The sequence below is a fragment of the Stigmatopora nigra genome, chromosome 5 (genome assembly GCF_051989575.1).
Source record: "Stigmatopora nigra isolate UIUO_SnigA chromosome 5, RoL_Snig_1.1, whole genome shotgun sequence".
NCBI lineage: Eukaryota > Metazoa > Chordata > Actinopteri > Syngnathiformes > Syngnathidae > Stigmatopora > Stigmatopora nigra.
Window position 1 is genome coordinate 4339199 of NC_135512.1, and position 17807 is coordinate 4357005.

Sequence of the window (17807 nt, forward strand, 5' to 3'; positions counted from 1 at the left end):
CCGGCCCGTGGGCCGTATGTTTGACACCACTGGTCTAGATATATTGGTGGGACATGTTGTCATTTACAAATAGACAATGCACCTGTACCCATGTATCTTTGTAATTGTATTTTTTTAAAATAGACAAAGAGTTCAAGAATGAACTGTAATTTGGTATGACTGTCATTTCCTTTCGAAGAAACCAAGTTCATTCAGTGAAAATCCAGTAGAAACGGTGTGAAAAGATCCCACGGTTTGTTAGGAATTGTTTTGTGGGGCTCACATGACCGGCGGCTGACCCACAGTCACTCCCCGGGCTACATTTGGGTGGCTGTGATGAGCGTTGATGGGCTGGAAGGACGGTGACGCACCGGGGCACAAAGAGACAATAGATGACCTCAGCCGAGCAGACATAGCAAACCTCCGTGCTATCAGACCTTCTCTAATCTGAACCCATGGGATAGACAGGTTTCTCCAGCTCTCACATGGCCCATTGCAGACACAACAGCAGACACACTAGACATGACATCCACAGCGTCGCTCCGGAGGAAACATCCACTCTTAATCTAGTCATCCGCCATGTTTGTTTTCATTCCCTCAACCCATTAGTTTACACTTTGGCCATGAAACAGCGGAAATGTAGGATTTTCAGTTCTTGAGTGCAGATCATTGATAGGTAAATGGAGACCTACAACTATTAGTTTACTTTTACTACTAAAACTTTTTCGGGATCCACAGGTTTTGTCCAGATGTGAGGCTTTTGCTTTTTGCACTATCAGAACACTCATGTTTGATTTCAACTTCTTTCAAGTTGACTTTATGGAAAAGGTATGTACACCATGGATAGTGGCCAACAAGTTTGGGAGAAAGGTAAACTACGTTCTAAACTGGTCGCCAGTCAGTCATATGGCACTACACTTGAGTAGGTGATCTTATTATGAATACTAGAAGAAAAGAAAGACTAATATCTAAAAATAAAAAGAACCAGCATTACATTTTCATTCAACTGTGTTCCACTTGTTACTATTTTAGACATTAAGATAATGAAATTATTGTGCTTTTTATTAGATTAATTTGTTTGGCTGGGGAATGAGGGTTTATTTTGTATTATTAATATAAAAAGCCTGTTTTTTTCTACACGTTTGACCTCAATAAATACACATTGGATTATACACTGTACTCCACTATATTTACAATACTGCCCTCTTGTGGTCACATTAAATAAGTGCTACTAAATACTACTTCACAACGGACCTATTTTGTTTTATTCTGTTGTATAAAATAAACATTAAAAATACACGCACAACGTAAATTCACCTATTATAATTTCTATGAATTTCATATGAAATAATGTATTTTGTCTCAAGTCGTACGTTCACGTTAAAGCTTTTTAATCGTGATCACCTGTCAAATCAGACACAGAAATAAGTCAATTAATGAGTTTATTTGGCCAGGAAAAAAAGCGACATCCTAACTTTTGCCTGATTTTATTGTGGGGGGAACACATTGTCCTCTTGGATTCCCCCCCTACATGCTTCTACCTCTCCGCCTCACAGGCTAAAAGATGGCCGAAGCACATCCATGGCCTAGCCGGTTCTTCTGTCACAGATGCTCCGCTGAGATTAGTCCTCGTCTCCCCGTAAGTACCCCCGATACTCCGTTAAAGGACAAAGTGTACCACGTTATTCAACAAACGTTTGATGCTTAGTGATGTGTATTAAAGGACTATTTCGTAATCGTAGGCAAATGGGAGCAAGCTAATGCTATGAGGTCACACTTTTAACTTCATGCTAACAGAAGGATTTTACCATCATGCCACCTTCTACTAACGCATATCATGTAAAAATCCGATTCGTTACTAAAATATACATTTGTATGTAATTAGCCACGTCCCTTTTTGTCCCCAAACCTCCACGTAATAACATTTTAATGTCAGATTCAAATTAGACAACATTTTATTGACGTATGAACGACAGTGACGTGATGTTATGCGCAAATTACGTCTATTTCTTTGCTCACAAAATGCCGTAAATTGTATAGAGATGTTTACATAAAGCTGGTGTATTTTCTTGAAAGCGTGCCATTCATTATCCTACGTAATGTTTACAGACTGTCACATTCTGGAATGATCTCTCATTCACTTGCTGCAGTGATTTGGATCTATACAATACAATGGGTTGGTGGTGTCAGGATTGGTGTCACAAAATATTAATTATGAGTTTCCCCCTACATAATGGGGCATATGATCCACAATGAAATTCACCATGACAACGTGCCTGTTAACAATGCCCGAAGCATTTGACATTTACTTGGCTGTACATTTTCTCCCTTCCTTTCCAAAACCAATGATGACCTATTTTTTGAAGATGGGATGCATGAAGGTGTGGCTCCAGCACCCCCGTGACCCTTGTGAGGATAAGATGATAATGAATGAATGGATTAGCATTCATAGGGTGTCAGACTCGGGTTGGTTTGCAGGCCGCTTTAACGTCAACTTGATTTCATGTAGGCCGAACCATTTTAAATATAATATTTAGATTTTTTTTAATAAATGGATTAAATTTACTGGATTAAAGAACCTAAATATTCCGTTTTTATACATCTAAAACAATGTTTATTTTAGATTTTTCTAAATATATTTTTAGATTTTACACAATGATTTTTGAACTAAAAACACTGAAAAAAATGATTAAAAAATTGCAATGATTGATTTAAAATTGGGAAAATCAGGAAATTTAATATACATCTATACTCTTCATTTTAATTTGATCTTAAAACACAAAAATATTTTATTCCGTATTAAAGACAGATAAATGTAGACTTATACCGAGTTGTGCTGTTAATTAATATTTGTGATACTGAAGAGGCACATTTTTTTAATTATTATTATTTTTTTTAAAGGAGTACACCTGTCCAAGATGTGAATCCGGGTTCATTGAGGAGTTGCTGGAAGAAAGAAGGTATATACAATATTTTATTTTGAATCATCCATATCAGGTACCCTTTCAATTGCTCACATTATAAATCTTCCACCATTCATTGTGTGTAATGGAATAACAATCATAACTACATTAATGCAGTGTGTAAGCGTTGCAGATACATTGAATTGGCTGTTAATCGATATGCTATGACATGAATAGGCAAACAAGCCCAATTGGTGTGGTTGAAACAGGAAAAAATAAAAAAAAAGATATCGCCACATAACTCGTCAACTATCTGTTTCCCGTCTAGTGCTGACAATGGCTCTGCGTCTTCCATCTCCAGCGGGCCACAAAACCAGCAACCATTTGAGGTTCCTAACTCATTCTTTACTTACATGACATTCTGTGTTAAAAGGGTCATATGGAAAGCGACTTTTATGTTGCGTGCATACATATTGTTGGGTATCTGAAAGGAATTTCTAAGCAGTGAGGGTAAATGAATTAAAATGGGGCTTCTCTGCCCATGACATAGGAGAATGAGGGCCACTTTGTGGAAGAAGGTCTGCCACTTTTGAGCCACCACCAGAATGCACAGTCGGAAATGATCAATGAAGAACACCAATACCTTTGTTGCCACTTTCAGGCACAATTTTGTAGTTAGTTAACAAGTCATGTGACCCGCAACGGACATTTATTGTGTCTTATCAATAGGATTGCGTGACGGAACTTTCCCAGTTTGCTGCTATCAGACCTACAGTCAGCTGACGCACTTGTAAAGAGTAGTAAACTACCATGTTTCGTGTGATCCCTTGGACATTCCTTTAACTCATTGGCTGCTTTAGTTGGCAATTGATGTCCAGACAATTTGAATTGGGAGAACTGGACTCTCAGTTTGAATAAATTGGACGTCAATTATCGTTTATAGCAGCAAATGAGTTGACACATTCTACCAAACCTTTCAAGGAAATGGATAGACTTCAATGTTTGGTTGTTGATGATGTGGGAATAACATGTCTATGGTGTCAGTCAACATGCAAACACTTCTTCCAGTGCTGTATCACATTTTATGATGTAGCAGTCAACAAAATCTGTGTTCACACTCAAAGTTAACAAGATGAATTTAAATACATAATGTTCGTATTGGTGTTTTTTTTACCAACTTGGATGTCAACTTCTCAAATGTAATGCTCACCCATTCACATTTGAAGAGACAAGATGTTTTTTTTTTGGCTCCTACTGGTCATGTAACACATCATATAACAGTCTAACATTGAGCTGCAACTGACGTACACAAACTTGGAATTGTAATTATTGCTAATACTAGTAGTATATTTACTTATTTCTATGAAAAAGGCAATGTGATAAGGAGGTAATAATCAAATTAAAAGTAATATCACAGTAACATCTCGTTCCAAATGAAGTATTTTTGGTTATTAGTATTTTTCCAAAGTAACAATATTTCCTTGCTCAATTGTGTGTTGTCACAAACACAACCTGAAAAAGTATGACCACTGCCTTGTTGTTTAAAGCTGTTGAAGCTTTTAAAATTCCTCTTATGTGGCAACTAAATTTCTACCTCCAGAGGGCCGACCAGCACTTGTTTACATTCCCGTCGGGCTACGGCCAGTTCTCACTAAGTGTCTTCGACGATGCCTTCGACTTTGGAGCCGGACTCGGACCGGAAGACAACCGCGACGCTGAGAACCGACGAGAAAGGGAGAATGCGTCACGGCAACGCTACAGCGCCAGGCAACCAAGGAGTCGTCACGGCTCCAGGCGGCAGCCTGGCAGACATGATGGCGTTCCTACTTTGGAGGGGTGAGTGCTATTCACATGTAGAAGCGGCCTTGTTTCCAAATGTCTCCTCCGTAAATCTCCTTTCTTTCTTTGTTTTTGCAGAATTATTCAGCAACTAGTCAATGGAATCATTGCACCGACTGCAATGCCAAATATTGGAGTTGGACCCTGGTGAGAGTTTATAGTTGCAACTACATTTTTCATTTTTTTAATTAATTTGAAAATATACTATGTACCCGTTTCTTTAATACTGCTTGAGTTTATTCTGATGCACATGAGAAGGAGCCATTAAGTGTAGAAGTGGCCATATATCAGCTCATTTAAGTGTTATTTATACAAGGTTTACACTGAATGTCCATACTAGAGTCTGAATTAGTTGCATGCACTGATGGTTGCCAGTTGATTTTAATGCAAGGATTTTTTTTTTTATTACACAGGGGTGTTCTTCATTCAAATCCTATGGATTATGCATGGGGTGCTAACGGGCTAGATGCTATCATAACACAGGTATTTTGGTTTGATATTTTCTGTTTACCTCATTGACGATCCACATCTAATTCAACTCCTGGATTGGATGTTAGTCTCAATGTCTGCAAATTATGGATTCCAATTTTCTATGCAGTGTTTGACTATGCAATATATATTTTCTCCTCAATTTTTAGTTATTAAACCAGTTTGAGAACACGGGGCCTCCGCCTGCTGATAGAGATAAAATAAAAAATCTTCCTTCAGTCTTGGTTTCAGAGCACCATGTCGGTAAGTTGAAATAATGCATTTTTATTTACTTTATTTAAAGGGTCCACAAAGTGTCTCCTATTTCAAGACTATCTATTTTTTCTGTGACAATTGTGTTCAGTTTTTGTTTAAAAATTGCATTATACTGGCACAACAGTCATCATAAATGGCCTGTAAAAAGCACATAAGATGTTGTTATATTGTACGGCTTGTCTTGCAGCTTCAGGACTGGAATGTCCAGTGTGCAAAGAAGATTACACTGTGGGAGAAAATGTGAGGCAATTGCCTTGCAATCACATGTTCCACAACGATTGCATTGTACCTTGGCTAGAACAGGTATGAGACCACCATTTACACATACACTGGAAATTTACTGTATCTAATCAGTTTATATTTTACACTCTGATGTAGCAAAATCTGGACTGAGGTTTTACAGACAAGGAATAGAAATCATATCAAACCCTCACCTGAAAAAAAATGACATACCGTATTTTCACAACTATAAGGTGCACTTAAAAGTCAAAATAGACAGTGCGCCTTATAATCCAATGCGCCTTATATATGGAAAAAACAAAACCAGAAACGAAAAACCACCACTGTCGAATATTAAAAAAACACAAACGCCTGAACTGAAACAATACTGTTAAATATGCAGATGCCATCTTAGTTTACAAAATCTTCCATCATATAGCTCCCCCCCCCCCCCCCCCCCCCTCTGCAAGATTTTATACAAAAATATCCAAAACATCAACAACGGCTGGCTCGAGAGGTGACTGTGTAGTGAGTACTTCATACCTGGAAGTCAATAGCAATTACCGTATTTTCACGACTATAAGGCGCACTTAAAAGTCTTACATTTTCTCCAAAATAGACAGTGCGCCTTATAATACAGTGTGCCTTGTATATGGAAAAAATGTCATACATTGAGGGTGCGCCTTATAATGCGTTGCGCCTTATAGTCGTGAAAATACGGTACTTAAAATACAAAAAAGTAAAACATCATCCAAGTACGCATTCAAAACTACACATCACATAAATCTATTTTTGTGTTTTAAATTGGGTCATGCATAATCAAAGTACCTCTGTAATCGCTTTTTATTTTTCCTGGAAAAGGGAGGTGTCTATTTTATGGTAGCTTAGTACACATTTGAATGTTTAATGCATCCTTTCTATTCCTATTGTTCTGATTTTTTTCTCTCCCCCTACTACTGTCTTTAGCACGACACGTGTCCAGTGTGTAGGAAAAGCTTAAGTGGTCAGAACACAGCAACTAACCCACCAGAACTATCAGGGATGAACTATACCTCCTCCTCTTCTTCCACCTCCTCAACATCTTCGTCATCCTCATCCACGCCGCAATCTTCAAGCTCAACCAGTAACGAGAGCTCTACTGACAACTCGTAGAGAAACATTTTTTTATCTCTCATTTTTATTTTTGAGCTGCCTGGAGCTTCAGAGCTGCTCTCTTGTCTCCCTTTTTTAAAGAGGAAAAAAATGGGGTGAATTCTCATTGAGAGAACTCCATTTAACGGTGGTATAACAGGTGAGGTCTGACTGCTCCTGATTTATTTTATTTTATTTTTATTTATCCTTCAGGGATTCAAACAAAAGTGTGTGGAAGCCCCATCGGATGACAGACGCTGTCAGGAACAATGTGTGGAAGTGTATAGAAAATTTCAAAAGACATCTCATGCCAGAACACTTTTGGAATTGAACTTTTTTTTTTGCAAGAATGAAAGGCAAATTGACGTGTACATTTATTCCATTTTTAAGAGTAATATTCATATCATAAGGACTTGCTCTGCGTCCATTTTTTTGCTGCTTTTCTTTTCAAATGTGCGATTGTTTAATTGTTAAATCTTTACTTGCCATTTCAAAAATCATAACATACTTTCCACACAATAGTTTTTGCATTTAAACCCGTATGAATGTTTTAAGTGCAGTTTTAACCTCAGTGGACAGTGAGTGCTTTTGAAAGGTTGCCAATTGATTTGCAGTATAAAAATAAAAGAGGTTTGGGTGATATCACGTGAGATACATTGTTCTTGTGTGTATTTATTGTCAATCTATAAAATAATTTATAATCCAGCAAGGTCCTTTGTCATAAGAACAAATAACTGAGATTTTGATCAGCTTGATCACCACTAAACGAGACCCACTTTGAAAGCAACTTCAATGTAGAATAAGATTTTTGAGATTGTTTTGTAAGTGGCCAAGTTCCTGTTAAATAGTGTCATCAATTCTGCTTTCATTTTAATTGTATGGCGTACAAAGACCCATTTCCTCCATTTGAATGTCCTCTTAGCTTCAAAAGGCTTTTATTCAGCATATTGTTACTATGGACGTGATATGTGAAACTATTCAAAAATTTCAAACAATTGGGTTATGTCTGCTGTAAATGGATAGTCCTTTCATCTGAATCAAAAATGATGAAAGTAGTATTATATTTTTTCTTCAGTAGCAAGAGTGGCTTCTACTTACGAGTTTCAGTGTAGATTTTCATATTCTATTAACTTTATTTTTTTAAATTACTTATAATGGATAAAATTCGCAAAGTAATGAATTTCTAATAAGTGAAGATTCGATAATCGAGGGATTGCTGTATTCTGTACTGTGACGTCATGATGACGTATGGTTTGGGGCGTGGTCACCAGCGAGAAGGAAGAGGGACTCTCCATTGGTGAGCCGTCAGAAGCGCACGACTTGCAAGACGTCAAACAACGGCCGAATCCAAGCCGGTGTGAAGTGCATCTATCGGCGTGTGGTCGGGCACGTACCTGGTGGTCAACCATGAAGCTGTTATTAGCTGTCGGTATCCTCATGTTGAGCGGTTGGCGAGCCAACGCGTCCACAGGTAAGCGATTTTTTCCCCTTCTCTCTCGTCAGCCATGTTGGTGGACGATGGAAGACTTCGCCCTTAACGCAATCATCGCTGATGTAGATCGTATCGATGCTTCTTTATCGTCTGTCTTTTTGCCGATTTAAATCCAATAGTCTCACCTCGTCGATTCAAACGAAAGAAAAACGATCGCCCTCTGGGTCATTAATATCTATGGGTGATATCCACTAGCACGATTAGCTTAAATGACCCTGTCTTGTTTTTACCTTGGAAATCGCTTTATTTTTGTAATAGAAAACGATATCCAGTCTGGTAGGGGTCGTTATATTTGCCTCGAGCAATGTTGAATCTTACGCAATACATCGCGGTAGCTTTATGATAATTCGAAACGTATGGCCTGTCCATCGTGTTGTTTTTCAGTGTTTCGGCCTGTAAAAGCCATCGCTTGGTTGCTCAACATTTCGAATATTTTAATCAACAAATAATATGCACCGTAAATAAACAGACATTCTGTTTAACACTGGCTAGCATTGATTCGTTTTTTATTTTGTTCGATTTTTATTTATTTTTAAATATTTGCATAGTGATCCAGTTGATGACACTTGTCCTTACAACCTTTTTTTTAAATCTTATTTGCATAGTCAATCTGCATCCAGATCTTAATCATCCTCTTTTTCTCACATCACACATTATAAAATGAAAATATAATATCAGGGTTCTCAGTTTTCTGCCTATTTTTTTCCAAGACCCCAAGGAATTTTGACATCGCCTATTTTTAATCTGTCACGTAGTGATACAATTCATCAGTACTGTGAATATTTGCACAAAACTATTGAGTATTTGCATTACACAAATACAATCCAAAGCCATTCAATAAAATGTTGGTGCAAAAGTGGTCATTTTCACATCCAAACTGCATGTTTAGGGGTTGTCGCCAACCGAGGACTTCCATTGGCTAGCACTGACGGCGATTGACGTCCAATTCTGCGCCCCTAAATTAGAGCAATTTAGTTGTAGTTTTGACCTATACATATATCATTCTTCATTGTTGATTTTCCACTATCTTGTCTTATATTTGTGTGCACATACATTGAGTTCCAAAGAATGCACCAACATCAGTGCCATACAAAATGTAAAATATAGTAACACAAAATACCATGTGGTTCCTCATGGTGACTAGTAATACTTAAAAAACGACACTGTGTGTCAAAATGTCCCTGATCCTGTTTTCACAGTCAGTACCAGTATTGAGTTTGTCGTCACTACACTCAGGGGGGCCACAACACAGTTTTCCAATACAATCAAAGGCTATTCAATCCCAGAACTGAATCACAATTCTTTCCATTTCCATTTATGAAAACTATTATTAGAATGTCAGCCTCAGCTCCTCTTTTATCTTGCCGATAATGTGCTAAAAAATAGGTCATGCACTCTTTTTAGGGAATTATGTTCAATATTATTATATTTTTTCAATTTTACATAATTGGTGAGCCTAGCAGCTTAACCTGCTCATTCAATTGGAGAACCCAGTAGCTTATCCTCCTCATTATCATTTCATTTTAATAAAAATATGAATGCCCGAGCCTTAAAGTTGGACTGGCAAGTGCCTACGTACTTGCCCTCTCAAATTAATGATTATTGTTATTATTAGACTAAGTGGGCGGTTTTCTAGGTACACTCACCATACCACATCTATTCCCACTCCACTAAAGCTAGGATCAAATAGCTTTATTATATCAGTGTTTAACCTTCTTTTTTAATGCAGGACTCACATGCGCCTTATTACTGTTGTATACTGTCTTGACATTTTACTGGCCTTTCCAGTTTAGTGTAAAATGTTAACATTTGCAAGTATTGCCATAGCATAGTGCTTTCTTGATTTTTTTTCTCAAAACATGGCGCAATCCTTAGTTCACTTTCCACCTTCCGATATACAAAATATGAACAGATAAAGCACGTTAGAGGTCTTGAAGCTCTAATACTTTGCTAGAATGTAGTTGACATCAGTTTTATTGACATATCTTAACATAGTTTCATGGTGATATTTCATTTAAAACAATTCACAATAGTTTATGTTTGATTACATCATTCTGATCCAGAGACAAAGACAATTTTAAAAGTGACCTTTTGGTAATTGTGGTAAAGACATCCTAATTTAAAACATACATGGATTTGACTACTGACCTTGTTTACCACTAATCCTCCTTCTTTGAATAAGCCAATTAGTTAGATCCATCATTTGTTCAAGCTTCAGACCCTTGAAGAATCTGGAGTTTTATTTTCCTTCCATTGTGAAGAAACTTACTCTGCTCACATGTTAGATCAGAATTCCCTTCCAGGACCCACCCAATGTACTGTATATCAATCTTGACATCCCATCTCCTTAGAGGGGCCAGAAAAAACATCAGTCTTAGAAATGCAGCACCAGGCAATAAATATTCTTAGAAGAAATGTGCCTGTGTTGTTGAAAGGAATGTGTTAAGATTATTTGCACTCAAGGCTTTCTGGAACACATATTAAATATTATAATATATTCATTTTATTCACATTAATATGACCACACTTTGAAGACAGGACATTTCTAATCGTATATTTAAGATGCTCATTCCATTTTTTTTAAATCTTGTTTCCTCATCTGCTTTTCTTGTCATAGTTTGTCAATTGTTTACTGCTTTTTCCATCCCTCAAACATAATGTAATTCATCGTGCTTATTTGGTTTTAAAAGATCTTACACCCTTATACAAAGAAATATGTAATTTAAAATATTATTTTAAGCAGTGTTTAATCATACTTTTTTATTTAATTTATAGGCCTTAGTATTTTCCTTTTTTAAAATTTATTAGCTAATTAATCCGTTATTTTTTTTCTGCCGAATATTGGGATCAGCCTATTAAAATCCTTAAAAGCTCTCGGGTAACGTAAATTGATAAAAGTAATTTTTTTTTTTTTTTTTCATATTAAATTTGACCTCGATGTAGACCATTACATTGTTTATATGTATTTATAAGGGTGGAAGTCTACTTGCATATTATCCATTTCATTTGTTTTATTAATCATTTTTTTCTTCTGTTTGTTACCCTTTTTTTCTTTCACTGCCTTACTTTTCAACCATCAAACCATGAAATCACCTGGCTTTACTCAAAACATCCTCACCTCTAAAAAAAAAAAAAAATCATTTAACACTTGCCAACTCAGCCGGCTTTATCAAGTCTCCCCTTTCCGTCACTAAGCTGCTCGACGACAGCGCTGAGTTGCATTGCGAAGTGATAGGTACCCCCATCCCAGAAGTACAATGGTGGTTCATAGAAGGCCAGGAACCCAATGAAACATTCGAACAACTCTTTGACGGGGCTCGTGATGAGCGCGTGCTAATAAACACCACGTACGTCATGCACGCCACCAGCGCCATTCTACTCACGAACCTCGGCCTCAACGACTCGGGCACATACGAGTGCCGCGCCTCCAACGACCCCGACCGCAATGAGCTGATGAAGACACCAAAAATCAAGTGGATCCGATCGCAAGCGAACATTATTGTGATTGAATGTGAGTGCCGAAGAAAGGCAAGAGAGACGCGGGTCCAAGTATCTCCCTTAGTAGTCAAGCCCTGGACAATCCACTCCTGGTCGAATCCCATCCTTTCTCTATTAGTCCTTTAGTAAAAACCACACCCCCCAATCTCCTGTCTTAGAATTCATCCTAACACTGTACCTTTTTTCCTTTACATGGATAAGACATTTATATGATAGATGTCTTGTTCTGTATATAATATGGGTCATAAGGTTGGGTTTTTGGGGTGGGTTCTACTGACAACTCATGTTAACATATTTAATGATATATATATATATATATATACTTGATCAGCTCAAATTACTTTCCTTTTTTTTAATTTTACCTGTTCCCATGTTCCTCTACAACTCCCTTCTTTCTATTTTCTATTGTATATTGTGCATATTTTTTTAAACTTATAGTTAAATGTGTGACAGCTTTGTTACAACATTTAACTTTGCTCATTTTTTTTATCCAAGAGCATAAATCTCAAATTTACAGACATTACAACTTATTAATCTTATCTTTTGAGAGTAGTTTATTCTACTATGGTCAAATGGCTTAGTTTAACTTAGTTGCAGATTGTATGAAAAGTTGAGAAATTGAAATATTGCCTTTTTTTCCCCTTCATCTATCTCAAGCTCCTACCATTGTAACTGATCCCGCTGAAGTTAGCAACCAGACTTCGGCTGTGCTAACCTGCAATTTGACCGACACCAGTCTCCCCGTGAAGGGTTCACACTGGACACACAATGGCAAAGTTATCGAGGCGTCCAAATCCACGGCTGCCGACCACAGTATGGTGCTTCGGTGAGCTTCCTGATTCCTCATAGGTTCATATGAATACCCATTTATATCCCAATGCTTTCTATAATGACTATTTCCCCATCTCTTCCTGGCCTGCTGCCTCTATTAGCATCAGTGCTTGAGGCGCTTTGTGTCAGGCATTCGCCACTCCTGATTTGCGAGGAGGCTGACCGTGTAGACGTGCCCAATGGCCTGTGCTCTTGGCAGCACGGTTTTGCACGCTCACCCTGACCTTAATTTGCCGTTAAACAAGGAGCAAGCAGGACACAAACAAAAGGCACAATTGTAATGACCATAGCTACCTGAATCATTTTTTTAGGTGTCTTTAAATACTTAAAGTTGAACTAATTTTCAGCTATTTTAGAGCATTTTGAAATTGGGTTGAGTTACCCTTTTAAATTAGTTATCGTATTTTCACGACTATAAGGCGCACTGCATTATAAGGCGCACCCTCAACGAATGACATTTTTTTCATATATAAGGCGCACTGTCTATTTTGGAGAAAATTTAAGACTTAAGTGCGCCTTATAGTCGTGAAAATACGGTACTTATTGGGAATGGCTTTCTTTTCTTAACCAAGTTACATTATTGCTTTCTTCATTTACTAGGTATGAAGTGTATATATCTGCACTTAAAAAAATATACATCTTCTTCCAGTTTGGACAAGATCACCCACACTTCCGGTGGAAAGTATGAGTGTGTTTTCCTGAGTGAGCCTCAACTGCAACAAACAATTGAAGTCAAAAGTAAGTCAGTTATTCAATCCCATTAATGAAGTTTTCTACAGAAAGTCACCTGGTTAAAACACTTAAATGCTTGGCTTTTAGTCATTTTTTTGCTTTTCCACCATTGCAGCTGTCCCTCACGTGGCGGCTTACAAGCACTCTGAGCATGGCAACGAGAAAGACAAGGGTGTGATGGTGTGTGTGAGCCATGGCTACCCACTACCCACTGACTGGACCTGGTTCAAGCTTCAAGATGGTGTCCAAGAGGTAAGCCCATGTGTCGGCATGCTCGCCAATTTTGACGTTGACCTTCGTGTCATTGAACGCCTCAGCCCATCATCAACGGAACCAGCGACAAGTACGAGATCAAGAACACCCCCAACAAAACCGTGCTGACCGTCGACGACCTGAACATCGAGACCGACGTGGGCGACTACATCTGCTCGGGAACTAGCGAGATCGGAACCAACACCGACACGATTCACCTGCGCGTCCGCAGCCGCTTGGCCGCTCTCTGGCCATTCCTCGGTATCGTGGCCGAAGTCATCATCCTGGTGACCATCATTCTCATCTATGAGAAGAGGAGAAAGCCCGATGAGGTTACTGACGGTAAGTAGCACTCTTAAATGGTCTAACTTGTTAGTGTATTGATTTTTGTTGAAGGGAAAAAAATCTTTATGTCAGTCTATTGACTTCTTTCCTGTTTTAATTCCCATTGGTAATTTAGACTGACAAAATAGAGAGCAACAGTTGCCCAATCACCAATCAATCACCAATTTCTAATGTAGTTGCATGCAAACTGTCGTTTTTTAGGCATGCATTTTTGTAAAAAATTCCTGTTGTCTTTTGGTTCTATCCATTTTTTTTGCAATTCTCTGGGAGAATTTTTCACAATTCAGTTTCCGCTTCTGTATACGATTCTTCTTTTTTTATTTTATTTTTCTCGTTTTTATTATTTACATTTTTACTTCTCTGTTCGCTGCTGATTTTGCATTTGGTAAGTGAATCAAACTGCATGTCAGAACTGAAGTGGTTGAGCTTAGGTTGACCGCGTGATAAATAAACTCGAATGAACTTCTCTCTTGGTCACCACCTCTGAAGGAATGTGCTGAAATATGCGCCAACTCTTTCACTGGCCCTTTTTTAGAACAAAAACCTGTAGCGCCATCTTTTATTGCTTCTTAGTTAATTACATTCAAATGCATGTCTAAGCCAGAGAAAGAGTCAATGATAGCAACAAATGAAATGGAACATGAAACAAAGGATACTGATGGCATTGCTGCATGAATTTTTGCATTTTGTCCTCAGTGCATGATAAAGCTGCTACAGTGGCACCGCAAAGGTCACAGTTTTTTTTAACCCTCGTCACGTTTGTCGGCTTTTAAAAGTTGTTGTTAGAAAAAATGTCGAGTAAGGAGGCAAGTAAGATTTCAACCTTCTTCGTTGTCCTATGTACAGTGCACATCTTCAACTACAGTGTTCCCTCGGTTATCGCGGTTAATGGGGACCGGGACCACCCGCGATAAGTGAATTTCCGCGAAGTAGGGATTCCCCTTAAAAAATGCTTAATTTTAATTTAATTAATTTTTTTTTTCAATTTTGTTATTTATTTATTTATTTTTTATTTTTAAATGTACCCCCTGTATACAGTACACCATAAAGAATACGGGTAGAGAGACTAAAATTCATGTTATAACAAAAAACTGTAAAATATGTTGTTTCAATGTAATTGTATTTTTTTTTCAAAAAAAAATCTGCGAAGTTCTGAGTCCGCGGTAGCTGAACCGCGAAGTAGCGAGGGAACACTGTACTACCATAAAAGGACTTAATGGTCATGTGTGCTGAAGATGGATCTCATTAAAATTAGCTCTAATACAAATGTTAACTAAAACTCGAATAAAGTCATGTATCTTTTTAATTATAGCCCATAAAGTAACACAACTATAGGAGACTATATAGCTAACATACTGCATTAGTCTAGTGTTGGAAATGCCTCTTACATTTCTGAATCAATTGCTCACCAAATGTCTTTTGTAGAATCAAAAAATCACATGACCAAGCATACTTATTAGCCGGCATTTTTTGTCTAATCCATTTAGGAACTGCTAGTGAATAGGACTGCACAAAAAATGCCCGATCCATGTTGGAAATTCGGAGAAGGATTAAGGCAGAATTAGAAGAATATAAAGTCTGGTCAGATTAAATGCTTTTGTATGTGCCACTGTAGTTATTTCATGAAGACATTTGCCTCCATTGCGTCGTAATGTCTGCAAACATGGCTATGTTGTCATCAAGGTCACTATGTCCGTGCTGGCAATTTCCACATTTTTACTGTATGATATGAAACTCCCCACTCGCAGGCTTCCTTTTTGCCCTCTCGCTTGAATGCATGAGCCTCTGAAGTCTGTAGGTAGACTTTCTTTTTGTACAAGCTTCATCAGCGTGTTGCTATGCATATACGATTGTGTTTATAGTCGTATAAGATGTCGTCAGATGCAACCGGTAGGCATGCTTTTGGGTTTTTGGATCTTTGTTCTTAACTTGTGAAGTCACCTTGCAGAAAATATCAAGATTTAAGATGGATTAGCATGCACTTTACACATAAGGACAACATCCAGCTGCTGTTTACTAACATACTTTTTTTTTCTGTCCTCCTTATCCTGCTTGTCCTGCGCTCCAGACGATGACTCAGGCTCGGCTCCTCTGTAAGTAGATGCCAGCATTTAAACGGCATTTTTGTTAGTGATGGAGGTTTTATGTTGACGTATTTGTGGGCATTTCAGGAAGAGCAACTCCAATGCCAACCACCAAGACAAGAACGTGAGGCAAAGGAATTCCAACTAGAAGCTAAGCAGGTACTTCCATGGAGGCTTTATCCAACTCTCAATTTAAGAACATGCCTTTAAACTTCATTGAGTTCTTTTGCTTGGACTTCAATGAAATTCCACAACATTAGCCTCTTAAAAATAAATAGTTAAGCCGCATTGCTTCACTATCTACCGTATTTTCCCGACTATAAGGCGCACTTAAAAGTCTTAAATTTTCTCCAAAGTAGACAGTGCGCCTTATAATCCAGTGCGCCTTATATATGGAAAAAACAAAAAAACAAAAACCACCACTGTCGGATATTAAAAAAAACACAAACGCCTGAACTGAAACAATACTGTTAAATATACAGATGTCATCTTAGTTTACAAAATCTTCCATCATATAGCTCCTCCCCCACTGCAAGATTTTATATAAAAAATCCAAAACATCAACAATGGCTGGCTCTAGAGGTGACTGTGTAGTGAGTGCTTCATACCTGGAAGTCAATAGCAATTACCGTATTTTCACAACTATAAGGCGCACTTAAAAGTCTTAACATTTCTCCAAAATAGACAGTGCGCCTTATAATACAGTGCGCCTTATAATACGGTGCGCCTTATATATGGAAAAATGTCATTCTTTGAGGGTGCGCCTTATAGTCGTGAAAATACGGTACTTTTTGTCGTTAATGTTCCTAACTGCTTGATGTTTTTTTCTCTCCTAGGATGACCAGATGGCGGCACTCGTGTTCAAGCTGTCCTGTGCCCCTCCCCTGCACCTTCTATTTTTTTCCCCCCTGTGCTCGAGTGTTCATATTAAGGGTGATTTCCTCCTATTCTATTCTCTAATAATCATCACTACGCTGTACTGCCCCTCAAAGCTTAGAGTAAAAATGCGTCCTTGCTTGAGGCCACTGTTGCATGAGTTTCAACGCTGTCCTAGCCAAGTGTCTTGTTACAAAAATAATAACTTATCGCACTGTCTGAAATGATGAATTTTAGTTAGTGCTCATTTTCCAGCCAACTTTTTTTTTTTTAACCCTGTGGATCACTGCCCTTAATTTACACACTTTTTGGTTGCATCACAAACTTCTCTCTGCAAAGTTTTTGACTTTGCCTTAATGAGCACCAACTCGCTTGTATTGATTTTTGCCATAGGAACTTGTTTAAATGACTTATTTTATGTTAAGCTTGTTGATCAGTAACAAAAAATATATGAAGGACCAACTGCAAAAGAAAAAAGTTAACTGCAGTTGCAACATTTATAGGAATCACAACGGATGGTTTATTTGCTTTTAACATTAATTATCTAAATTTAAATACTTCAGTAAGGTATTTTATGTGCGTTGAAGGCTCATCACGTCCACTGGAAAGAAAAAAAACTACATAATGCATTCTGACTGAGTTTTTGTGATTTGGTTGTTGCTGTCTAAAAGTTACACTACAACAAAAGATCCAAGCCAGTTTTGTGTGAGTTAGTGAAAACGCCACCATCTGTTGTACAACTTGCACAAACTGAATAAAGTCATCAGATTTTACTGTTGTCTTTGTTCAATTGACTTGTCTGTGCTGTTTGTGAAGGATGTAAAATGTCACAATATGTAAATTGCTATACCCACAACTGCTTATTTTTGTGTAGTGAGTGTT

At 37.8% G+C, this 17807-nt stretch overlaps 2 protein-coding genes across 4 annotated transcripts; both read left to right on the top strand.

Annotated features, from left to right (window-relative positions):
* Window positions 1-1396: 1396 nt before the first annotated feature.
* On the top strand, window positions 1397-7465 carry LOC144196426 (E3 ubiquitin-protein ligase RNF126-like). Of its 2 annotated transcripts, none has more exons than XM_077716597.1 (9): window positions 1397-1618; window positions 2881-2939; window positions 3211-3271; window positions 4483-4718; window positions 4800-4868; window positions 5135-5204; window positions 5360-5453; window positions 5653-5768; window positions 6651-7465. In XM_077716597.1, exons 1-9 carry the CDS (start codon window positions 1544-1546, stop codon window positions 6834-6836), a joined length of 966 nt encoding a protein of 321 aa, XP_077572723.1. In that variant the 5' UTR covers window positions 1397-1543; the 3' UTR covers window positions 6837-7465. The 2 variants fall into 2 exon arrangements, with proteins under 2 accessions (XP_077572723.1, XP_077572722.1); XM_077716596.1 differs by lacking the exon at window positions 1397-1618 and adding an exon at window positions 2097-2360.
* Window positions 7466-8051: 586 nt separating this feature from the next.
* bsg (basigin) lies at window positions 8052-17698 on the top strand. Of its 2 annotated transcripts, XM_077716593.1 has the most exons (9): window positions 8052-8286; window positions 11468-11818; window positions 12463-12631; window positions 13286-13374; window positions 13484-13620; window positions 13686-13962; window positions 16034-16058; window positions 16137-16208; window positions 16886-17698. In XM_077716593.1, exons 1-8 carry the CDS (start codon window positions 8064-8066, stop codon window positions 16195-16197), a joined length of 1332 nt encoding a protein of 443 aa, XP_077572719.1. In that variant the 5' UTR covers window positions 8052-8063; the 3' UTR covers window positions 16198-16208; window positions 16886-17698. The 2 variants fall into 2 exon arrangements, with proteins under 2 accessions (XP_077572719.1, XP_077572721.1); XM_077716595.1 differs by lacking the exon at window positions 11468-11818.
* The last annotated feature ends 109 nt before the right edge of the window (window positions 17699-17807 follow it).

Bases quoted from the DNA above. Each gene is read 5' to 3' on its own strand.
- LOC144196426 (XM_077716596.1), top strand. From the start codon at position 2,232: ATGAAATTCACCATGACAACGTGCCTGTTAACAATGCCCGAAGCATTT. The intron at 3,272-4,482 runs GTTCCTAACTCA...TTCTACCTCCAG, and splicing joins AAAACCAGCAACCATTTGAG to AGGGCCGACCAGCACTTGTT. The intron at 5,205-5,359 runs GTATTTTGGTTT...CTCAATTTTTAG, and splicing joins TAGATGCTATCATAACACAG to TTATTAAACCAGTTTGAGAA.
- bsg (XM_077716593.1), top strand. From the start codon at position 8,064: ATGGTTTGGGGCGTGGTCACCAGCGAGAAGGAAGAGGGACTCTCCATT. The intron at 11,819-12,462 runs GTGAGTGCCGAA...ATCTATCTCAAG, and splicing joins GAACATTATTGTGATTGAAT to CTCCTACCATTGTAACTGAT. The intron at 13,963-16,033 runs GTAAGTAGCACT...CCTGCGCTCCAG, and splicing joins GCCCGATGAGGTTACTGACG to ACGATGACTCAGGCTCGGCT.